General features: G+C 32.8%; 1 protein-coding gene across 2 annotated transcripts in view; it reads left to right on the top strand.

Moving 5' to 3' along the window:
• The window catches only part of LOC141515100 (SH3 domain-containing YSC84-like protein 1), a 32,484-nt gene extending 7,799 nt beyond the window's left edge, over nucleotides 1-24,685 (top strand). For both annotated transcript variants that reach the window (XM_074226394.1, XM_074226404.1), the window contains exons 2-4: nucleotides 14,801-14,911; nucleotides 16,691-16,804; nucleotides 24,169-24,685. In XM_074226394.1, the coding sequence (XP_074082495.1) occupies nucleotides 14,801-14,911; nucleotides 16,691-16,804; nucleotides 24,169-24,287 (344 nt within the window). In that variant the 3' untranslated portion in view covers nucleotides 24,288-24,685. The remainder of the gene's footprint in view (nucleotides 1-14,800; nucleotides 14,912-16,690; nucleotides 16,805-24,168) is intronic.
• The last annotated feature ends 1,658 nt before the right edge of the window (nucleotides 24,686-26,343 follow it).

Raw genomic sequence — 26,343 nt, 5'->3', positions numbered from 1 at the left:
CTAGATAAATACAAGATAGTTTGGAAGTGAGTTCTGATGAGAAACTTGGTCTCTGGACTTTTAATTCATTGTACTCTCTTATATACCCTGGTGTTATGGAACATTTCCTACTATTTTCCCTATATCTCCCCTTGACACAGTACAAGCTACAAATTGTTCAAAGTAAAAAAAGACCAAGGATACATTGGACATTTGATTTGTTCCAAAAATTAGTGAGATAACCTTTTGCCATAGAATTCAGAGATATGGTGAATGAACAAATTTTAACCTAAAATAACAAGATTAAAATAATTTTCATTTTTATATATCTCATGGAAAATTTTGACCACTCCAGAAATTGTGTTAGTTTATATCTTATCCTTGCAAACCTATACTCTTCTTCCTCTTCAAAAAATTTCAGGGAACTTTCATAATCTTAGTTTGTTGACCTCATTAAAAGATAGAATTAATCTCTATACTCTGCTAATTTCTTTGGTGACTCTGGTCCTGTTGTGATGATAAATCATTTTGTCCCTTCCAAACTGCAATTTTTTTAAATCACAAAATGGAGAAAATAACCACCATGCTACCTCAAGGTGTGTTCTGATGAAGTTATTTGGTTGACTCTGGAACTTTAGACTGGAATTTTTTTAACTTTGTATCTTGGACAGCTGTAGAAAATCTGGTAAAACCTATGAACCTTTTCTTTGAATGTTTTTAAATGGATAAAATAAAAAAAAAATAAGATTACAAAGGGAACCATTTGTTTTGAATTTTGGGGGGGGGGTTGTTATTGTTCAGTCATTTGAGTTCTCCATAACTCTTTGTGACCCTATTTGAGGTTTTCTTGGCAAAGATATTGGAGTGGTTTACTATTTACTTCTCCATCTCATTTTACAGATGAGGAATTAAGGCAAACAAGGTTAAGTGACTTACCTAGGCTCACATAGCTAGGAAGTGTCCAAGGATGAATTTGAACTCAGTAAGTACTAGTAGTCTTCCTGACTCTAGGCTTACTATTTCTCCTGTCCTAATTTTGAAATAGTTATCAAAATATTAAAAACATCAAAGTTCACAGAGTCCAGATTAAGAATCTCTGCCATAGAGAAAAAATGTTACTCTTGCCATTCCCATATAAAATGGAAATATAGCTATGGATCAAGAACTAAGGAAATAAAGGTGGGGATTCTTGTTTTGCTGTTCCTTGCTTCTGTCTCAGTTAATTTGCAGAAGAAATGTTACATAGGCAGCAAGATGAACCTACAATTCTCCCAGGTGGTGCTGATATTATTACTTATATCCTAAGTTCTGGAGATAGGATTTGAGCAATTTCATTCCATTCAATGATTTAACTTTGAGGTTTTCAAAGTACAATTTTTTTCTTCTGGACACTTCATAGGGTCCTTCCTAGTAACACTTTGCAAGTTCAAGTTATTCAGCTTGAGGTTTGGCAGTTATCCTCCCCATTAAAAAAGAAACCAAATATTTATGGATAATTTGCTTGATCTTTGACATCAACATTTCTGTGTGTTCAGATGCTGTTCATGTCTTCAAATATCTGCAGTTTCATGGGAATCTCCCATATTTTTCTGAAGGGATCATAATAGATTGTAATAACAAAAGTATTCCTTTTCTATATTAACCTAATATATGATGTTGTTTGTTTTTCATTCTAGAAGAGGACCATAACATCAGGGAGGTAATACCATGACATGCGAGTGAATGGGATTTAAGTGAGAGAGGGCTATCCAAAATAATCAGCCTCACTTTCTCCTCAAGAACCATCTGGGGTCATTGGTCAGATATGAATGAGGAAGACTGGAGTTAGATAGCTCTGGTGCAAGGGAAGACTTTGGCCTTTTTAAGCTAAGATTTTTAACAGGTCTCAGGTTTAACAGTTTAACTAAGGTAATGCCCATTCAGTAATTAAAACTAGGTAAGAAAAAATAAAGCAAAGAATGGCCTTTTTTATGTAGTTAAAAAAAACAATTTGGTAGGGGAAGGCCCTCAGGGTTTCTGGTCAAAACAAGTGATATTTACAATCACTCTGAGTCAGTCTTGGTCCAAACTGGGACCCAGTGAGGCTTGGCCTAGGACCTCTTAATAATCATTCTTTGAGAGCCAGAGTAATTTGGAGCCAGTAAACCTGAGACATCTTGCCAAGTTTCAGGGGTCAAAATTTACATTCCTTTGCAAGTGAAGGTATGATACCTTATGTGAACTGAAGAATGGATAAGGAAAGAAGGAAGAAAGAAGGGAGGGAGGAAAGGAAGGAAGGATCTAGCAAGTGGGATAAGTATTAAACCTACCTAAAAGGCTTTTAGAGAGAAATGTACCATTTATAACTACACTCAAACAAATGTGTCATGGGCCAAGAACATTGTATCAAAGGGTAACAGATAGGAGAATTTATTAAAGCATAGATATAAAGTTGGAAAAGACCTCAGATCTTGCACAGTCTTTCTAAGTCCTGCAGATGAATATACTTAGCCTTTAGACTCAAGTTTTATGATCTACAAGTATCTAAGTCTGTATTCAAATTTCCAAATGGTAATGTTTTTTTCTTCTACCTCTGTTTATGAAAAAGGCTATGACCTTTGCTACAACAGGATGTTTGCAGTGAGGGGCTCTCAACTGTGGAATTTGCTTCCTTTCTTGGTCTAACACATTCCTAGTTAAATAGCTTTAAAGAACAGAAAGCTTCCATCTTTTGTCCATCTAATGTAGTCCACCATATAATTTTAAATGAAATAATATTTTTGTATATCTTGTTGGGAATCCAGACCTACTGTCATCTAAAAACCTTCAAATTCTTGTATAGAAGAGCATAAAAATAAAAATGAAAATGAGTTATACTTTTTTATCCAATTTTTATTGAGTTCATTTTTTGTCATGTCATTTCCAGATAATCCCCATCCATGTAAGAACTTTCCCTTGAAACCAAAAAACAAACATGTGAAAGAAATAATGACTACATCCTATACCCATACCTTCTTCACCTTAGCAACTGATCCTTTTCTCTTTATTGCCTCTTCCAAAGAAAATTTGACACAATTGGAAATGTACCTGTAAAATCACCTCCAGAGAAACTTGAATTTCTCTCAATCCCAGAGGTTGGTTGACTGCTGATCCCTTCAAATTTCTAAGGGTAATTCTGAAGGACTTGGCATATTTTCGATTACAAGAACTCTTGATTCCCTATACGTGTTTTGACTATAAGTGGATAAGAGTTAGCCAGACATAGTTAATTATTTTTGGAAATATTTATTTAGTAGGAAAGTATAGTAAAAAGAGTTGGTACAAAAGCTTTCTTCAAAAAAGTCTCAGGTGGAGTGGAGCCAAAATGGCAGAAAAGCCAAGAACTTCCTTAAGTTTTCTCCTGCTTCCTCCAAAATGTTAATTGAGCCTCTAAATGAATTCTGGAGTGGCAGAACCCACAAAAGAACATAGTGGAACATTTTCCAGTAAAGTGGAGGATGAGTGTGATCTGAAGCAGGGATCAGAGCCCAGGGCAGGAAGCTGAAAGCAGCTTGGACAGGATGTGAAGGGGGTTATCAAGAAGTTTTCCACCACAGCAGAGGCCCTTAGGGTCCTGACTTAACAGACCAGTGGCACAGCTGGCTTGATGGGAAGGCTCCAACACAAACCCTAGACCTGCTGTGCAGCTGGCACAATATGGGCAGTCTCAATGTGGAAGGAGCCAGTATATTGAGGAAGCCACTGGCATTCTTAATGCAAGCCCCTCTCCAAACACAAGAAACTTGGGACAGCAGTACAGAAACAAAGCTCAATTTGAGTTAAAAAAGTCAGAAAAGGTGGGACTATAGAAAGTTACCTTGGAGATAAGAAAAAGCACAAAATAGTCCCAATAAGAGGATGGCAGAAAAAAATAATACATGAAAAATTGCAGAGGAGAATATGAATTGGTTTCCAGCCTCAAAAGACTTTTTGGAAGAGCCCAAAAGGATTTTAAAATTCAAATAGAAAAAGATGAAAAAAAAAAAGAAATGCAAACTTCTTGCAAAAGAAAACAGAAAAATTGACTTAAGAAAATAAATTCTTTTTTAAAATTACATTTGGGTAAATGCAAAAAGAAAGCAACTCCTTCAAAAATGCAATTGGGCAAATGGAAAAAGATAACAGCTTCTTTAAAAATAGAATTGACCGAATGGAAAAGGAGATACAAAAACTAACTGAAGAAAATGATTCCTTGAAAATAGACTTGGACAAGTAGAAGCAAATGACTCTATGAGGCATCAAGAATTAGTCAAGCAAAATTTAAAAAAAAAATGAGAAAATAGAAGAAAAATACCTCACCAAAAAAAAAAAAAAACTGACCAGATCCAGGAGAGATAATTTAGAACTGGATCACCTGAAAGCCATGATCATCAAGAAAACTGTCCTAATATCCTAGAACCAGAGAGTAAAATAGTTATTGAAAGGATTCACTAATTACCTCCAGAAAGGGATCACAATATGAAAATGTCAAGGTATATTGTAGTCAAATTCTAGAATTATCAGATCAAGGATAAAATTCTGGAAACAGCCAGACTGAAACAGTTTATACTGCAAGGAGATAGTCAGGATTACATAGGAGTTGGCAGCATCAACATTAAAGGACTGAAGGGTCCAAAATATGATATTCCAGAGGGTAGAGGAGCTTGGATTACAACAAAAAATACCCAACAGAAAATTTGAGTATACTCTTTCAGGGAAAAAGAAAAATATTTAACAAAATAGATAACTTTCAAGTTTTCCTGATGGAAATAAAAACCAGTGGAAAATTGAAAATTCTGTCTTCAAACATGTAACTCAAGAGATACATAGAAGGGAAAAAAGGAGGTAAAGAAAAAGAATATTATTCAATAAGACCAAATTGGCTATATCTCTACATGGGAGAATAATACTCGTAATAATTGAGAACTGTATCTATTAGAAGGGGTATACTTAGAAGGTATAGGCATAACTTGATTTTGATGGGATGATTTAAAAAACAGACATTATAAAAAGGAATTGTACTGGGACAAGAGGAAGGGGGGGACAAAATGGGGTAAATTATAGTGCATACAGAGACACAAAACACTTATTACTTTTAAGTAGTAGAGGGAAAGAAGGGAAGAGTGAGAATTGCTTATATCTTATATTCACAGATTTGGCTCAGAAAGGGATTTACCCCAAAGGAAATTAGGAGAAAAAGGAAAGAGGGACTAATAGAAGGGAGGGAAGAAAGGAAGGGTAAAAGCAAAAGGGTACAGGGGAAAAATGGGGTGGGCAGATTGAGAGAGGAGATCAGAAGCTAAATGTCAATGAGGGGGGATAAGGTGAAAGGAGAAAGAATATAACAGAGAGAAGGGAGATAGGATGGAGGGTATAAAAAGTAATTATAACTGAATGTGATTGAGATGAACTATTATAAAGCAGAAGTAAATAGCAGAGTAGATTAAAAACCAGAATCCTACAATATGTTGTTTAGAAGAAACATATTTCAATCAGAGAGATGTATACAGAGTAAAGGTAAAAGACTGAAGCAGAATATATTTTGCTTCCACTGAAGTGAAAAAAAAGCAGGAGAAGCAATCCTTATCTCAGACAAAGCAAAAGCAATAATATATCTCATTAAAAAAGGAAAAGGAAGGGAACTACAACTTCCTAAAAGGTGCTATAGATGATGAAGTAATATCAATATTAAACATATCCACCCAGTGGCATAGCATTCAGATTCTTAGAAGAGAAGGTAATTGAGTTACAGAAAGTCATAGAAAGCAAAACTATATTGCTGGGGGACCTCAACCCCCATATCTCAGAATTAGATAAATTTAACCACAAAATAAACAAGAAGGAAATCAAAGAGATGTATAGAATTTTTTAAAAAGTTAGATATTATAGAATTCTGGAGAAAACTAAATGGGGATAGAAAGAATATCTTTTTCTCAGCAGTTCTTGGAACCTACACACAAAACTTGGTCATGTATTAGGGCATACAAACCTCACAATCAAGTGCAAAAAAGGCAGAAATATTAAATGTATCCTTTTCAGATCATGATGATATAAAAGTTACATGTAATAAAGGACCATTGAAAGATAGATTAAAAATTAATTGGAAACTAATCTAATTGTTTTAATTTTAGAAAGGTTTTATTTATTTTCAGAAACTAATCTAATTTTAAAGAATGAGTGAATCAAATGACAAATCATAGAAATAATTCACAATTTTATCCAAGACAAGGTTGGTAATGACAGCATCTCAAAACTTGTGGGATACTGTTAAAGAAGTTATTAGGAGAAATTTACATCTCTTAATGTGTACAGGAATAAAATGGAGAAAGGGGAAATCAATGAACTGGTCATACAACTAAAAAAAGTTAGAAAAAAGAATATTCAATTAAGTATCAAATTAGAAATTCTGAAAAAAATTATAGGCAAAATTAATAAAATTGAAAATAAGAAAACTTTTGAACTTATAAATCAGACTGTTGGAAAAACAGTACAAAAAACAGTAAAATAAATAAAAATCTTTGATTAACTTGATTAAAAAAAAGAAAACAAAATTACCAGTTTCAAAACTGAAAAGTTGAATTCATTACTAATGTTGAAGAAATTAAAGTAATAGTTTAGAGGTATTTTGTCCACTCATATTCCAATAAATCTGACAATCAGGGAAATTGATGAATATTTATAAAGATAGGAATTAGAAGAAATTAAACACTTAAATACCCCATGTCAGAAAAAGAAATTGAACAAGCCATTAATATACTCCCAAAGAAAAAATCTTTGGGATTTACATGTGAATATTATCAAACATTTAAAGAACAATTAATTCTAATTCTCTTTAAACTATTTAAAAAATAAGAGTTCTACCAAATTCCTTCTATGATGACAATATGGTGTTGATACCATATTTAATTTAGGCTATTTAATTAGGTTATTATTTAACTTAGGTTATTCATATTAATTTTACCATAATATATTAGCATGGCTTACCTATGAGCAATTGACATTTATTCAAATATTTAGATCCGATTTTATTTGTGTGAAAAGTATTATAGAATCAATGCAAAGGAAATTATAGACTAATTTCCCTAATGAATATTGATGTAAAAATTTGAATAAGATTTTAGCAATCAGATAGGATTTATACAAGGAATGCAGGTTTCATTCAATATTAGGAGAACTATCAGATTAATTGACCATATTGATATCAAAATTAACAGAAAGCATATGATTATTTCAAGAGATACTGAAAAAAACCTGGCAAAATACAAATCTCATTCCTATTAAAAATATTAGAGAATATAAGAATAAATGAAGTTTTCCTGATAAACATTTCTATAAATGGGGAAAAGCTAGAAGCATTTCCAGTAAGATAAGAGATGAAACAAAGGTACCTGTTATCAACACTATTAATTGAATATTGTTATAGAAATGTTAGCTTTAGCAATAAGAGAAGAAAAAGAAATAGAAGGAATTAGAATAGACAATGAGGAAACAACTGTTAATCTTTGAAGATGATATGGCATACTTAGAGAATCCTAGAAAATCAATTAAAAACTACTTGAAACAATGAGCAACCTTAGCAAAGTTGCAGGATATAAAATAAACCCCACATAAATTATCAACATTTCTATATATTATTAATAATGCCCAACAGCAAGAGATAGAGAAATTCCATTTAACATAATTGTAGACAACATAAAATACTTGGGAGTCTATCTGCCAAAACAAAATGCAGAAACTGGAAACAATTACAAAACACTTTTCACAAAAAATAAAATCGGATCTAAATATTTGAACAAATGTCAATTGCTCATAGGTAGACCATGATACTATATTATAGTATAATTAATATAAAAACCTAAATTAAATTACTTATTCAGTGCCATACCAAACAACCAAAAAATTATTTTATTGACCTCAAAAAAATAGTAACAAAGTTCATATGGAAGAACAAAAAGTTCAAGAATGACAAAGGAGTAAATAAAAAATGCAAATAAAGGTAACCTAGCTGTATCATATCTAAAATTATATCATAAAGCAGCAGTGTTGTCTAAGAAATAGATTGGTGAATGAGTGGTATAGATAGGTACAAAAGAAACAGTTGAAAATGACTATAATCTATTTGATAAACCCAAGACTTGAGTTTCTGGGATAAAAACTCTAACAAAAACTGCTAAGGAAACTGTAAAATAGAATGGCAGAAACTTGATATAGACCAACATATTAAACCCTATACCAAGGTAAAGTTGAAATAGAATTGGGATTTAGACTTAAAAAGTGATACCATAAACTAGTTAGAAGAACAAGAAATCATTTTTCTGTCAGATCTATGGAAAGGGGAGTTTATTACCAAACAAGAGAGAGAACATTATAAGATGTAAAAGGGATAATTTTGATTATAATAAATTAAAAGTTTTTGCACAAATAAAACCAATAAAAGATTAAAAGTAATGTAGTAAGTTGGGAACCAATTTTTATAGCTAGTATTTCTTTTTTTTAATCTTTTTTTTTATTAAAGATATTATTTGAGTTTTACAATTTTCCCCCAATCTTACTTCTCCCCCCACCACAGAAAGCAATCTGTCGGTCTTTACATTGTTTCCATGTTGTACATTGATCCAAATTGAGTGTGAGGAGAGAGAAATCATATCCTTAAGGAAGAGAGAAAAAGTCTAAGAGATAACAAGATCAGACAATAAGATATCTGGTTTTTTTCTAAATTAAAGAGAATAACCCTTGAACTTTGTTCAAACTTCACAGCTCTTTATCTGGATACAGATGGCATTCTCCTTTGCAGACAGCTCAAAATTGTTCCCAATTGTTGCACTGATGGAATGAGCAAGTTCTTCAAGGTTGAACATCACCCCCATGTTACTGTTAGGATATACAGTGCTTTTCTGGTTCTGCTCATCTCACACAGCATCAGTTCATGCAAATCCCTCCAGGTTTCCCTGACCTGTCCCTCTTGGTTTCTAATAGAACAATAGTATTCCATGACATACATATACCACAGTTTGCTAAGCCATTCCCCAATTGAAGGACATTTACTTGATTTCCAATTCTTTGACATCAGAAACAGGGCTGCTATAAATATTTTTGTACAAGTGATGTTTTTACCCTTTTTTATCATCTCTTCAGGGTATAGACCCAGTAGTGGTATTGCTGGGTCAAAGGGTATGCACATTTTTTGTTGCCCTTTGGGCGTAGTTACAAATTTCTCTCCAGAAAGGTTGGATGAGTTCACAGCTCCACCAACAATGTATTGGTGTCCCAGATTTCCCACAACCCTCCCAACAATGATCATTATCCTGTCTGGTCATATTGGCCAGTCTGAGAGGTATGAGGTGGTATCTCAGAGAAGCTTTAATTTACATTTCTCTAATAATTAATGATTTAGAGCAATTTTTCATATGACTATGGATTGCTTTGTTCTCCTCATCTGTAAATTGCCTTTTCATATCCTTTGACCATTTGTCAATTGGGGAATGGCTTTTTCTTTTAAAAATATGACTTAGTTTTCTGTATATTTTAGAAATGAGTCCTTTGTCAGAATCATTAGTTGTAAACATTGTTTCCCAATTTACTACATTTCTTTTGATCTTGGTTACAGTGGTTTTATCTGTGCAAAAGCTTTTTAATTTAATGTAATCGAAATCATCTAGTTGGTTTTTAGTCATAAACTGCTCTCCTTTCCATAGATCTGGCAGGTAAACTAGTCCTTGATCTTCTAATTTGTTTATAGTATTGTTTTTTATGTCTTAATCCTGTAACCATTTGGATCTTATCTTGGTAAAGGGTGTTAGGTGTTGGTCTGATCTAAGTTTCTTCCATAGTAACTTCCAATTTTCCCAGCAGTTTTTATCAAAGAGTAAGTTTTTTATCCCAACAGCTGGACTCTTTGAGTTTACAAAACAGCAGATTACTATAATTGTCTGCTGCTTTTGCACCTAGTCTATTCCACTGGTCCATCACTCTATTTCTTAGCTAATACCAAACAATTTTGATGACTGATACTTTATAATTTTAGATCAGGTAGGGCTAAGCCCCCTTCTTTTGCACTTTTTTCCATTAAGCTCCTGGGAATTCTTGACTTTATTTCTCCATATGAATTTACTTACAATTTTGTCTAGCTCATTAAAGTAATTATTTGGAATTTTGATTAGTAGGGCATTAAACAGGTAGTTTAGTTTTGGTAGAATTGTAATTTTTATTACATTAGCTCTACCTATCCATGAGCAGTTGATATTTGCCCAGTTATTTAAATCTGATTTAATTTGTGTGAGAAGTGTTTTATGATTGTTTTCAAAAAGTTTCTGAGTCTGCCTTGGCAAATAAACTCCCAGGTATTTTATATTGTCTGAGGTTACTTTGAATGGGATTTCACTTTCTAGCTCTTCCTGCTGTATCTTGCTAGTCATATATAGAAAAGTTGAGGATTTATGAGGGTTTATTTTATATCCTGTAACTTTGCTAAAATTGTTAATTGTTTCCATTAGTTTTTTGGATGATTTCTTGCCATTTTTTAGGTATACCATCTTGTCATCTGCAAAGAGTGAGAGTTTTGTCTCTTCCTTCCTGTTTCTAATTCCCTCAATTTCTTTTTCTTCTCTTATAGCTAAAGCTAACATTTCTAATACGATATTGAATAGTAGTGGTGATAATAGTCACCCATGTTGCACCCCGATCTTATTACGAATGCCTCTAGCCTCTCCCCACTGAAGATAATGCTTGTTGATGATTTCAGATAGATATTGCTTATTATTCTAAGGAACAATCCATTTATTCCTATGCTCTCTAATGTTTTTAGTAGGAATGGGTGCTGTATTTTGTCAAGCTTTTTTCAACATCTATTGATATGATTATATGGTTTCTGATAGTTTTGTTATTGATATAATTGAGTATACTAACAGTTTTCCTAATATTGAACCAACCCTGCATTCCTGGGATAAATCCTACTTGATCATAACGTATTATCCTTATAGATAGTATTTCTGATAAAGGACACATTTCTGAGATATATAGAGAACTGAGTCAAATTTATAAGAATGCAAGTCATTCCTCAATAGATAAATAGTTAAAGGATATGGACAGGAAATTCTCAGATGACGAAATTAAAACTATCTAATATGAAAAATCTTCTAAAGTATTATTGATTAGAGAAATGAAAATTAAAACATTTGAGGTACTACCTCACACCTATCAGATTGACCAATATCACAAAAAGGGAAAATAATCAGAGTTGGAGGGGATGTGGGAAAACTGGGATAATACTGAATGATTAGAGTTATAAATTGATCCAACCTTTCCGGAGAGCAGTTTGGAACTATACCCAAAGGGTAATAAAATTTTGCTTACCTTTGATCCAGGAATATCACTTCTACGGTTATATCCCAAAAATATCATAAGAAAGAGTTTAAAGCTCACATGTATAAAACATTTTTAGCAGTTCTATAGTGGCAAAGAAATAAACATTGAGGGGATGCTCATCAATTGGGGAATGGTTAAGCCAAATGTGAATGAGATGGAGTATCATTGTATGTAAGACATCTGTAAGTAAAAAAAAATGAGTAGACTTATGGTTCAGGCAGTGGGGGAAAGGGGACACATGGACTTACAATTTTTGTCCATAAGTTTATATTATTTGTCTGCTAAAAATACTACAGAAGCTTGATGTGAAAATCAATTTATGTAATAATGCTCTTGCTGGAAATATCTTCTCATATAGAGAGACACAGATGTGTGTGTCTAATTCTTTCAGCCACTCTCATTTTATTTCATCATCTAATTTCTTACAAAACCTGGAAAAACTTTAATTCTGCTTCTTGTTTATTCTTTGATTAATATAGGTATATAATTTCATTTTAAATCTGCTTAAATAGGCATTATCACATGAAAAAAGATATACAGGTATAAAGCATCTTGATCATAAAATTATTCAGACATAAGAAAACAGTGGTCTTACACCAATATCTATTCAGTCATTTTCAAATTGATGGTAACCCTTAGTTTCTGGATAGGCACATTTCTTTTCACAAGGGATCTTTTTTTTCCTACTTTTTTTTTCAATGGGGGTGGAATGGGTTAGAGAGAAAATAAATTTTTGTTATTTAAAAAAATTTAAAGTAAATTTTACTCTTTATACTAAGCAATGGAGGCAAAAAGTTCTTTTCTTTTTTTTTTTCCTTGACAAGATCACAAATAATTTTGTTTAAAAAACAAAAGCAATAACAACTGCACATATATCTTGCTCAACCTATGGAAATATAGATCATGCCACTTATTTCATTTCACCCAAAACTCAAAGCCAAAAGAACAATCTCTCTCCCATAAGACACCCCAAGGATGCAAGTACCTAACATTTTGAACCAGACAAAAATCTAGGAGGTCATCTTATGAAAACCTACTTTTGCAGTTTTATAGATGAAGAAGCTGAGGCTCAAAGGCAGTAACTGGCTCAAAATCACATAGCTTCTAAGTGGTAGAACAGGGATTTGATTCCAGGTCCTCCTAATTTAGAAAACTCTTATATTTTCTCTAATTCTTTTATATTAGACTGTAAAAATATAGGACTAGAAATTTTGCTGGTTTCTATTTTTTCCCCTTAGCCTGGCAAAGATACAATTGAATAAATTAACATGTTTTTTAAAGGAAAAATTTTAAGGTTCTATTTGTATATTAGTATCCATCTACCCTTAACTGACTTAAGATAATTTCTGTTCCCTATTCTAAAAAGACGGTTTTTATTTCCAAAATATTTTCAGGTTTTATGTTATTTGGCATCATAAAATATCCTATTCTTTTTTGGGGGGGTGCAAGGCAGTGGGGTCACACAGATAAATAAGTATCTTACTTAAGTGTCGTATTCTGGATTTGAACTCAGGTCCTCCTGTCTCCAGGGCTGATGCTCTAGCTACTGTACCACCTAGCTGCCCCCTTTCTAATCTTTTTTTGATATAAAAGGTATAAGATGAAATAAGAAATGTAATTTGATGAAATCTTGAGAAATAGATTTAAGCATTAATAAGGAGAGTAGGTATGGAAAAGTGAAGTTTAATAGTTTTACCCCACTTTAAGAATTTTTTTTATAAAATTGGGAATTATAGAATAGTTAAATTGGATAATTTATTTATTTTGAAGAATATTTAGAATTGTCATTATAATTAAAAATTCACAAAATCCCCTAGAGGATTTAAAATATGATTTCATTACCAAAAAAATCATTTGATACACAGCATTTGAAGGGCTTCAAGAGAAGAAAATAATAGCTACTTCAGTGTCTTTGCTAAGAAAACTCCAAATTGAGACATGAAGAGTTGAACACAACCAGTTTCCTATGTACAGTAGGGAAGCACATTTGATAGAAAGTTGAAATCTTGGTTCAAGATCCAGCTCTGATTTTAACTAGCTTTATGACTTAGAACAACTCATTTAACATTTCTGAGATTCATTTAATTGTCTGGACTATGGTATGTAATTTTATAGAAAACCATAAAGTGTGTCCATTAGTACATATAAATTGTATAAATATTGAAAATAGATGACAAATTTGGCATAGAATTGAACAAAAAGAGATTGTTTTTGAAAATTATTCAGTCATCTTAGGGATCCCAAGCTTTTCCCAGAAGCACCTACCTTTTTGACATTAGTATTATTTTTGTTATACTATATGTATGGTTTCCAGTTATGGAATATACTCCCAAGAATTAGATAAAGTTCACCCAAAGAGCAATAGAGTAGCAGAAGGATGAATAAGAGTAGGCTGCAACATATTATCAGTTAGAGAGTTCCTAGAAGCAGCAAAAAAGTGTTATTAGTACTCTGTTCATATTCATAGTCTTTAATAAGTAATATGCCATTTTTATTTATTGTTATGTTTGTTTGGATACAAAAGTAAGGCTTCTTTTGACAAATTTATGGAAATTTGTGTTTTCTACTTTAGAACAAACTAGTCATGTATTTTGATCTTTTATCTATTGAAGAATCACACACACACACACACACACATTCTATATATTGGTCATATTATCAAACATTGTTTACAAATATTCAGTAAAGAGATCCCCAATTTTTTGTCTCTTTATTCTAATTGCATTTATTTTACTTGGGCAAAAGTTTTTCAATTTGATACATATACTTTTTTAAAGAGAAATTTCATATATATGTATATATGTTATTCAAAGTTCTATCATTCTTTCTTGTCATTGTACATTGAAATGTTTTTATTGTTAACTTCACAATTCAAAAGACAATTTAAAAATGAATTCATAGTAGAAAAATGACAAGAGTTGGCCAAGATGAAAATTATTCAAAAGGTTGTGATCTAAGTCATCATAAAGAATACTTATGTTGATGAAATCACAGATCCATGGAAATATAAGAATAAATGAGAGGATTAGACAAGGTGACTTTTACAGTCCCTTTGTTTCAAGGTGCTGTTTGGTAGTGTAACCATTTGATTTAAATGCCTACTATATATCATATAAATTATGTGAATGTCAGCCAGTTACTAAATATAACAATATTTCTGGAATCATATACAATTGTGAATTATGATTTTTGTTGAATAATTTTGAATAATTTTATAATAATTTAATACTTTGATAAATCTCTAGATTTCAAACTCAAAGCTTCCCTAGTATGTGTTTCACTGGTATCAGTTTATCAAAGATAAAACTGGAAGCTTAAGCAGTGAATTACTAGGAAAAACTTTATACTTTTACTCACCCTCCTTTAAAATGATAAAAATGTAGAAAAACATAAGTTTTTATTGTCTTATACTGATTTTATTCATTGACTTTTAAATTAAATTGTATTTTTTGCCTTTCAGTGAATAATCCAATACCATCTAACTTGAAATCAGAAGCAAAAAAAGCTGCCAAAATATTGAGAGAATTCACAGAAATAACTTCTAGAAATGGGCCTGATAAGATCATTCCTGGTTAGTAAATTTCCAGATATTCCTAGTAATTTCCAGATATTCCTTAAAAATGAATTTTCCTTTGCAAGTTTCTTTTTAGTTTTGTGATTCCATGTGATAAGTTAATTTTTGTATCTAGTCTCTTAGATTAATAAAATCTACATATAGATAAGGAAGGCAATTTAATAATTTTTACTGAAGTAATCACAAATAATTTGGGAGTTATGTAGAAAGAAAGTCTTCTTTTTTGGTGATTTGGAAATATTGATCATTGACTTTTTCTTTATTTTTGGCAATGGGATTAAATAACTTGCCCAAGGTCACACAGCTAGGTAATAATTAAGTGTCTGAGATCATATTTGAACTCACATCTTCCTGACTCTAGGGCTGGTGCTTTATCCACTTTGCCATTCAGTTACTCCCTGGTAAATGCATTTTGAAGTAATCCAAAAGGGACCATGGAGTTCCTCTCCCCTTCCTTCTTTTCTCATCTCCTTTCCTCCTCTCTCCTCTTCTCTTTTCCCTTCTTTTCTCTTCTTTCCCTTCCCCTCTCTCCTCTCTTATCATTTATTCTTCCCTCTTTTTCTCCTCCCTCCCTCTTTTCTTCCTTTCTTCCTTTCTTTGTTTACATGGAGATATAATATAACCCCTTATAACACTGCTGGTTGGTTACAAAGGTAATGCCTATTTTATAGGTTTTCTATGTTATTCAAACTCTGGAACTCATGTATCAGAATGTAGAGAACTTGAGTTGACTGAAAGAATATGAAGAATTCATAGAATAGAAATATACTCCGAGTTCATCATTTAGGATATTAGTGCTTTATCTCACCCCTGAATTGTAGAACATATATGTTATTCTATATTGTGCATGGGGATACTTGATCCTATAATATATTTAAAAAAACATTTGTGACTCTACTTTTTTTTCCACTAAATTTAATTACATTTTCATTCACTTAAGAAGCATTTCTTAACTAGCTACACCATGAAATTACTGTATTAAACACTGTAAATTTTACAAAATTTAAATAATATAATGCTATTTAACAGAACTAACAACCTGGTATAATGGTAATTACTTAAAAAATCATGTTGTACAATCTTTCATAGCACTTTTATAAGGAAAACAATGTCTTTCTAAATGTTTCCCTAACTTCCTTAAACTTAAAAAATTCTTTTATAAAAGTACTAATGCCCAAATCTATATAATATTTCCAAATGTTTGTAGTTCACACTTAAAGCATATTTCTAAATTCAAAACTGAGCTTAGTTTTGCCCTTTGTTTGGTCTTTCTGAGCAAGCTTTCATGATCCCTGAGATCCATGGAAAAATTGCATTAATACTGTGTGAATTATTTTTTTTTTAATAATTGGGGGGTTAGGCTTAGGCTTGGAGTTAGTTTCTGAATTAATAGAAATCCTTGAAAAATTTGTTCTACTGCCTATAGACTAAAGCAATCAAATTCCACTCTGATCTAAACTATCTAAATCTGCATGGCAATTGCACGATTTTAAAACATTTATAATGTTAAATTTAGCTATTCAGAAATAACAAGAGAAAAAGAGGTAGGAGTGCAGAGTCTTCATGGCCATCTGTTTTTATAAATTTGAGTTTTAATTCATGACTTCTACATTTCATTTAAGATTCTTAATTAGAACCCTGAAAGCTAGTCATTCAAATGTCTAAATATGTGTGTTGGGGTTGCTCACCCCCATTTATAATTTTAGATTGTATGCTTATTTACTTAAAAGTATGTATTGATAATGACTTACCTGTCTACCCTTTAAATGTTTGCAGCTCATGTAATTGCCAAGGCTAAAGGTCTTGCTATCCTATCAGTGATAAAGGCTGGATTTCTTGTCACTGCTCGAGGAGGCAGTGGGATTGTAGTGGCTCGCCTTCCAGATGGAAGTAAGTTGATATTTGCCTACTTAGAGAATTAGAACATATTCTTCCCTTTTCTCTTTCCCTTTTTGACAAATTTCATAGGAATATGACAGGTTTCCTTATATAATTTCCAATTGGATTATTCAGTGTAGCTCAGTTTTGTGTGTGAATAAACTTATCAAGAAGAGGTTATTTCCTGCCTCTTAAAGTCCTTAGGGAGAGATCCAATGACTAGGTCTTACTTTAAATTTCACATGAATTTTGTAATTTTTCCAAGCGTGAAAATATTTAAACACAATATAGTCTTTGAATTTCTTATGTCAAATGAACGTTCTTATTCTCCAGTATCACAGTCAAATTAATAATTCTTTGGAAGTAGAATTGAAAAAGAGGAGCTATCTGTAGAGTTCTCTGCCATTTCTATTGAAGAATATAGCACTATGATATTTTGGTTTCTATTAAGGCTGAACTATGTCATTACTTAAGTGAAAAGCTACAATTATATTTTTAAGTGGAAAAACCTTAATGTTGTATTTTGCATAAGTCTCTAGAAGCAGAAATGCTATGGGTATGTCATCCTTAATAAAGATTTTTCTTCTCCCATATAATTTTAATTTAATTAATATGAATATTATTTTTAATTAATATGAATATGATTTTATATATATATTTATATCTACATGAATCTAAAATGAAAAGTCAGTTGAACATAGAAAACTGCACAGATTGGATAAGATTATAGATTGAGGAAAAGAAAGTACTGTGGAATTCATCATTTTACTAATGAGGAAAATAAAACCTAGTGAGGCTATATGATTTGTCTATGGTCATGTAGCTAGTAAGCCAAAAAGCGATTTTCATGTGGTCATTTTAATCCAAATCCATAATTCTTTTACCTGCACAATTTTGCCTTCTGAACTTGGCAAGGCTTTCAATATTTGGCACCTGATTCTAAAACATTCTTGAGAGAAAAGAAAAGGGAAAAAAAGGGCAAAAATTGTCTTAATATTCCCCAAAGGGAGTAATGCTTGGATTAAAAGAATAAGACTTGGGTAGGGAAAAAAAACTGAGTTTTGTCATACTCTTAGAGATTATGTCTTTTACTTAACCTTTTAAAAAAAAGTTTTCTATCATTACCCAACTAGAATCTTACTAATCATCAGGTACCCTAGTAAAGAAAGTACAGGGGATTGAAATCTATGAAAATAGGCTTAGATATCTCATTTCCATGTTAGTAATGCTCTTTGGGGGGGAGACAGTTTTAATATGTCTCTTTTTATCATTTGATACAAGTTGGTAATGTATTGACTGAGTTATGTAAAAAATACTAGTGTGTTTTTTTTTGTTTTCCATGCTCAGAAATGTATGTCATATATATATTGCGTCTATCACTTCTTTCTTAAAGACAGCCAAGTAGTGTGTTTTATTATATGCCTCCATTACACATCTCCTGGAGACATGGCAGGTCATTGATTAGAGTTCTTAAGTCTTTTAAAGTTTTTCTTTTCAGGATTGGTTTCTTTGTTTAAATTTTCAAGATTAGTTTCTGCTCATTTTGCTTTTCCTCAATTTATAACACCCAGAAGTATCTTACATAATTTCTTATGGCAAAATAATAATTCTGTTATATTCACATGACAATTTCTTCAGACATTCCCTAAGAGGCAATCTAAGGCATCCTCTTTTCTTTTTTTCTTTTTTTTTTTTTTAGGTTTTTGTAAGGCAAATGGGGTTAAGTGGCTTGCCCAAGGCCACACAGCTAAGTAATTATTAAGTGTCTGAGTCTGGATTTGAACCCAGGTACTCCTGACTCCAGGGCCGGTGCTTTATCCACTGCACCACCTAGCCACCCCAGGCATCCTCTTAATTCTAGTTCCTTGCTATACTTTCTTTCTCTCTTCTCTCTCTCTCTCGCTCTCGCTCTCAAAATATTTTATTTGTTTTTCCAACTATATGCATCAGTGGTTTTACCAATCATTTTTTTGAAAGGTTTTAAGGTTTTGAAAGGTTTACATATTTTTCCTGCCTCCCTTCCCTCTCCCCTTCCCCTTCCAGAAAGCAATCTGATATAGGCTCTACATTTATAACCATGTTAAACATAGATCCACATTGATCATGTTGTATGAGAAGAATCATATCCAAACCAAAGAAATTTCTCTCTTATAATCCCCCCCGCTTTGATAAAAGAAAGTTTATTTTGCTTGTACTGTTCCCTTCCCAGTATTATCTTCCCATCTTCCTTCTTAATTGTTCTCTCTCTAATTTTTGATCTGTTGAATTTTATGTAATTCAACTCAAAACTCTTTGGCTTCAACCCTCCTTTTTTCATTTCGGATAAGAATGGGCTTTATCTGTTGCCTTACTATCCTTCCTCTTTTTCTATGTATACTCTTCCTCTCATGTGCCCCAAAGAAACAGCAAATTCCATCTGCTTCCTCCTTTCTATACTAATCTATTGCTTTTACCTGGTTTATCTTTTCTTTCTCACAGCTCTCAGAACCGAACCAAGCCACCCCTAGGATATTTTATTTAACTCCCTCAGTACACTTGAGGACACTAAGGTTCTAAGGAACACTTGTTTTTTTCTTTGCCTATTGAATATTAGTGCTTAACATAAGGGTCTTTTCAGTTGTTTAGCTATGCTTACTTTCTTAGGTTTCATGTTTGTATTTCAGAGTTTGTACTTAGTTCTGTTTATGTCATCAGAAATGTCCAAAAAAATTTCCAGAAAAGCTCTATTTTCTGTTTTCTTCTTGTTTTTTTTGTGAGGCAATGGGATTAAGTGATTTGCCCAAGATCACATCACTAGGTAATTGTTAAGTGTCTGAGGCTGCCTTTGAACTTAGGTCCTCCTGACTCCAGAGGAGGCACTCTATCCCCTGTGCCACCTAGCTCCTCTATTTTCTACATCTAGAATTATATTAAGCTTAGAAGATGAAATTTATCTTGATTGAAAGCCTGTCATTTGCTTTTTGCAATACTGTATGCCTTGTTCTCTTTCATTTGTGGTAGAAGCTCTCATTTCTTATGTGATCCTGACTTGGTGTCTTCATGTTTAAACTGCTTCTTTCTGGATGCTTGCATTACTTGGTAGCTCTAGATTTTGGTTGTGACATTCCTAGAACTTTTTCTTTTGGAATTCCTTTGAGTAAGTGGTAAGTGAATATTTTTCTTCCTTCACTAGCTCTTGAAGTCTGATAGATCTAGGTAAGTTATTTTCATTTGTGATTTCTTAAGATGTATTTTTCAGGATTTTTTAAAAATTGGTTTTCAAAGTACCTCATGATGCTTAGATTGTATTTTCTTTTATTTTTTCAAGTTAATAGTTTTTCATATTAGTTGTTATATTTTTTAAAAAGTCTTTTGATTCTCTTCTAATCTATATTAGTCTCATAAAATCACTAATTTCTGTTTGTTCTATTCTTGCTTTTAGGGAGTCTTTCTATTTTCTTTTCTAATGTGTTTATTTGCAGATTTTTCCTTTAGAACTCTTTTCATTTTAAAAATATCTTGTTCATTATTATCATTCTTTCTTACATATTCATGTCATCCTCTTGGAAAATCTATTTTGTCTTTGAATATTTATTTATATTTGTTAAGGAGTTACTTTTTCTTTCTTAGGGAGGATCTCTAGGTCTGCGACAATTTTTTTTAATTGGATGTGATTTTTTTTTAATTCATCTCTTCAGTTTTAATGCCTGAATAGGGGCTTTTCCAGGGTCAGATTCTACTCTATAGTATACTTTTGGATTCACTGTGGGTCACTTTGATTCCTATGTTGACTATATATTAAGATTAGGTCTCCCAGAATCTTTTGAGCTTCAGTGTGCTAGAACCTCCGGTCCTTCTCTGGTACCTCAGGGCAGAATATTAGGATACCCAGAGTCTCTAGGCTTGTATGAGCCATACTGACTCATAGGTCAGTATGAGCTACTGTTCTGGTGGCTGATTGTTCCTCCTTCCATGGACTTCCAAAGGTTCCTATCCTGGGGCTTTCTGATCATCCAAAGGCTTTCTGAATATCCTGGGATTTGGCTGAAATAATCCTTTTTGCTCTTGGTTCCTCTTGAGTAAAGTGTTCTTTTAGGCAAGGTGTTCCTGGTACATTTCTGGTCATGCCAAGGGCTACCTTTTATTGTTCCTGAATTTGCTTGAAGTCTTTTCTGTTGTACATGATATTCTAGATGACATCTTATGTATTTCTGGAATGCAAAAAAGGCACTGTAGTTGTCATTGTATCTCTTGGTAATTATTCATTCTGCTGTAAACTTCAGTGTTTTGTTGATAAAGTATGTGGGTGCTGCCTTCATTTCAAGTAACATCTTGGTCAGAAACTAGAAAAAACAAATATGATGATTTTTATGAGGGATGATAAAATGACTCTAAAATTGGGATGATACCTGTATTAAATTTCACAATGTTGTAGTGAGTAAATGGGAGCTATTAGCATTGCTTCATTACTTCCTCTTTCTTCTCTTACTTCTCCTCCTCTTCTTTCTTTCTCTTTTTTTTTTAGGTTTTTTTTTTTTTGCAAGGCAAATGGGGTTAAGTGGCTCACCCAAGGCCACACAGCTAGGTAATTATTAAGTGTCTGAGACCAGATTTGAACCGAGGTACTCCTGACTACAAGACCAGTGCTTTATCCACTACGCCACCTAGCTGCCCCTCTTTCTTTCTCTTTTCCTCTTCCTCTGTTTCCCTTTACTAATAGGATTATGAAAAAATGCACCAAATCATTAATATTAAAGAAATGCCAGTTTCAGAAAATCTGCATACATACAAGATTAGAAAAGGTGACCAAAAATGAAAATGACAAATGTTGGAGAGTTGAGAGAAAAATGAATTGTTGCTACAGTTATTGTTGCATTAGATTTTGGAAAGTAATTTGGAACTATGAGGCAAAAATTCCCTAAGTATATATTCTTTAACACAGTAATACTACTACTACTACTTCTACTACTTCTGTAGAAATCAAAAGAAGAAAAATACCCATTTATATAAAAGCATTTCTTCTTTTTCTTCTCTTTTGAATGACAAAGTATAATAACTTAGTTTACAATCAATTGAGGAGTGACTGAACAAATTATATGTCATTCCCCATAGAGAAATAGTTCAGCTCACCAGAGAGAAAGTTTCTGATTCCCAAAAATTTCCAGAGAAAGAAGATGAAAATCAGAGACATGTCGAGGCACTGATTCCTTTTCATGTCTTATCTTCCAAAGTCTGTTCTGTTTTTCATTTGGTCTTGATCTGAAGGGGGGTCTGGATATATATGTGACCTCTTTCACATGGAATCCTTCTTCTAGACTGATGCCCGATTGGTCCTTCATGCAGGCATATACTGTTGTTATCTTTTTTCTACCTAAGCAGCACTGTTACTTTTTTTTAAAAAACTATCCTTAAAAAAAGAATAAATTCTAGTATCTGCTGATCGTGGCATGTTCTTTGAGTTTTATGAGGTTGACTTCAATCTACTATTCTAATCCACATGATTGAAAACTTCATTACCTTAAAGCCCACAGAAACATGATATCCAAGACATGGAAATGGAAAGAAAGAAAAGGAAGTTGAGGTGGCACTTACAGCTTCAATAACCTCCTTGTTTGGCTTTTTGACAATTTATAGCCAGGTCATATTCACAATAGATGAAAAAATTAACCTATTAAGGAATAGAACAACTTGCCTACCACTGAATTATACCTGTTCTAGAAGAATAAAAATAACACACATTTCTCTCCCAGATCCTCTTCAGTAAATATTTCAGCCATGAAACCAACTGAAATAGAGATTTGCTCAAGGAAAAATATTCAGTGAAATTAGACCCAGAGCATTTGTCTGAAAATCGTTGAGTTAACCATTCCCAAGGCCTTCTGCCCCACTCTGGCTGACCCTCAATTGTCGGGCTGGTTGCACTTGGAAGGTTAAAGAGCAGTAAGAACTCTGGAGTTTCTCTGAGAATCCCAGGAGGGACCTGTCTCCTGGATTTGAAAACCTAAAACCGCTCCCTTCATCCTCATCTAAGTAGCTGTCCAGCTGTCCCTTAGAATCACAAGGGGATTGTTTGAAAATAGTACAAAATGAGTTAGAATTGGGTCAGGAGGATTATGACTGGATAGTTTCATTTGTGTCCTAATAGTACCCTGCTGGACAGGGGCAGGTCCCTGCACAGGACCAGTTGCTAACACAAAAATGAAAAAAAAAAAAAAAAAAGAAATAAAGCCTTTTAACTGTTATATGTATAACAAAACTCAGCTCTGAAAGTTTGTGTGCATTGCCATATTCTCTTGGGCATGGACTACCAAGGAAAAGGAGACTTAAAAAAATTAAAGAATCGTTAACCATTTCAGAAAGTATCATTTTTACTAAAAGAAAAATCAGTTGTGTTCCTTAGTAGCATATGATTCTATATTTATAGTTGATAGAAGGGTTAGGTATCATTTAGTCCAACTCCCAACATGTAACAATTGAAGAAACTGAGGTTAAAGTGACTTGCTCACAAAATTATAGGTAATCAGATCTACTTCAAAATTAGATCTGACTCTCAGTTCCATATTCTTTCCAATGTTCCATTTGACCTTCTTCATGTATTTATAAGTCAGAAAAATGCCAAAGTATGAATCCTAAAATATGTTATTATCTTGGTTAACAAAATGATTATATTTAATTTTTCACAAGAAGAATACTCTGTTATACCCCTTAAAACTCCATGAGCATTTATCCTCTTCAGAAAATATGTATACCTTTCTACATGTTGTACTATCTGTGCTGTACCTGTACCAAGAATGTAATCTACAAAATTTTGCTTCCTGAAGATTAAATTCTGTCATCTCTATTATGTAAAAGTCCTGAGTACTTTTTGAACTAACAGTGTAGTTAGAAGAGCCAAATTTGAAGCTAAAGACTCTGAGTTTGAACCCTGACTTGACCCACTGTGTGACCTAGGACTGAATCATTTAAAATTCAATGATTCTCAATTTCTTCATATATATATATATATATATATATAAAATGGGAGTAAGTTGTCCTGCCAACCTGAGAGGAATATGGTGATGAAAATATATATAAATAATAAAAAGCTAGGATAAATGAGTTGATGTGAATTATTTTTAGTACCTTTGAAGCCCCTCCCAACTAGTTTTAGGCTAGGATCCACACAGAGACTTGATATGTTATATCCTTTTTCAGTTTAAATGACTGATTAGCATAGTCTCATCTTCATTGCTTTCAAATATCAAATATGAATTTACTTCTCATGTTTCTATTTTTTCCTAAAATGTACAAATGAACTAATAGAAAATGGATACAGCTTGAGATTATGGTTGTTGGTAGTATTAAGCTACAAATAAAACTGTTCCTAATTCACCCCCCCCCTTCTTTTCCTTTTTAAGGGTGGTCTGCACCTTCTGCCATTGGAATAGCTGGACTTGGTGGTGGATTTGAAATTGGGATTGAGGTTTGTTCATTAAGATTTTATTTTATATTTGTTATATCCTTGAAAAGGATCTGAAATTTAACTGTCCAGTATTAGAAACCTCTCATCATTTTCTTGCCTCTAACATCTTTGTAGACATTCATAAATGTTCATTTTTTTTTTTAGGTTTTTGCAAGGCAAATGGGGTTAAGTGGCTTGCCCAAGGCCACACAGCTAGGTAATTTTTTTTTAAGTGTCTGAGACCAGATTTGAACCCAGGTACTCCTGACTCCGAGGCCAGTGCTTTATCCACTACGCCACCTAGCCGCCCCTATCTATTTTTTTAATTGAACCTTTCTCATTTTTCTCTCCTAAAACTCCTTTCAATGAGACACGTTTTTTAGACTATACAGAAAAATGTTCAAAGTTGTTCTACTGATTCTTAGGTAGTTTTACAGCAGATGCTATATGTGGGAAGAACATTAGATTTGGGATTAGAGGAACTGGGTTTTTAATCCCATATTTGATTCATAATATTTTTATGACAATGGGGACTTAACCTCTCTAACAGTCTCAGTTTCCTCATTTGTAAAATGTTGGTAATAGGAATTGAACTGTATGGTTTCTAAGGGCCCCCCCCATTCTAAATTATAATCTTCTAAGTGATCATTTCAGCTTCTAACAAAACTATACTTAGTAATATATATTTGTTTCAGTTTTCTTGTAGTATGATAGCTGAACTATTGGCTGTCTCAGAAGACCTGAGTTTGAATTACAGGGCTTTTCCTTGTTATCACAGGGAGCATATTCTCTCTGTTTTCTTATGATTGAAGTGGGGAAAATAGTATTTATACTACCAACTCAATAGGTTGTTATGAGAAAAGTACTTTGTAGGCTGTAAAATGCTCTAAAAATGTGAGCTAGTTTTATTAACTTTAACCTATTGAGGAAAATTTGTATAACTTGTTTACCAGAAGACATCACTTCTTTTATTCATTCATTGGTTCCTTTTGTTGGGGTTCATAATTCCAGTCAAATTTACCAATCTACAGAATAGAATCTTAAAATATGATTAACAGTACTTCTTAGCATGTGGAATTTATAATACCTGATAAAGAGGTAGGTCAAGATTTATGGCCTCTTTTGATAAATGAAGGTTGACCTCAAGGTGTTTCCATTCCATAACTATGCCTCTGATCGGATTGTTGACCTGAACATCTGGCCTGGGAATTATTTTCTCCAAAATGTGCTTGTTCTCTAAGATCAATTACATCAGGATTTACACATAGTACATCTTATGCATGATATTAATCTGTCATCTGTTCCCCTCTTGCTAAATGACTAGTCAGCCTAGGCTCCTATTATTTACTGTTTTCAAGTTACAAGTCTACATTTTCCTCTCAAGTTTCAGCCAGTTTTTTCCTCAGCTAGTCATCCATTCTCTGTTGCCATAGTTTTAAATTCTCTCAGCTTTATTAAAGGAAGTAATTTCACCATCTCTTATCTTTCTTATTGGTATTACTTTCACTTGCTGTCGCTGCAGAAATCAGAAGTCAAAGAAAAATGACGATTAAAGACATCTTTTGCCTTCTCTTATCTCAAGTGAACTTTTTTGTATACCTCTCTCTTAGCTAAAGTCTGTTGAAAATATTGCCCTCCTGTGGTCAGTTTCTTTTCAGCAGATAGTCCCATAGCATTTGTCCTTAGGTTTTCATATGATTTTGCTATTGTGGTACTGGCATATGAATAGAACAGTATTGTTTCACTTGGAATTTGAGGCCTTCCACAATCTGATTCCAGCCTACCTTTCTAGCTTTATTTTATATTACTCTCCTTTACTACCTTTATGTTACAGATTAAACCATTTCCCTAAATTCAACATGCTGTCTCTCATTTCCCCCCCTCATTCATACAACCACCAAATTCCTGTTCCATAAATGTACCCATTCCTCTCCCCACTATCAATATATGGATAAAAATTTAGTGTCACGATTCAACAGTTGATCAATCAATATACATCTATTAAATGTCTATTATATACCAGGCACTGTACTAGTGATTCATTATGTAATGCATATGATTATCCACAGTTTGTCTTTGTCATATTTTGATATTTTTATATAGTTACTTTATAAAATTTGCCTTCAAATTA

The sequence above is a fragment of the Macrotis lagotis genome, chromosome 1 (assembly GCF_037893015.1).
Source record: "Macrotis lagotis isolate mMagLag1 chromosome 1, bilby.v1.9.chrom.fasta, whole genome shotgun sequence".
Lineage (NCBI taxonomy): Eukaryota > Metazoa > Chordata > Mammalia > Peramelemorphia > Peramelidae > Macrotis > Macrotis lagotis.
This window is presented reverse-complemented; position numbering and strand designations above follow the sequence as displayed.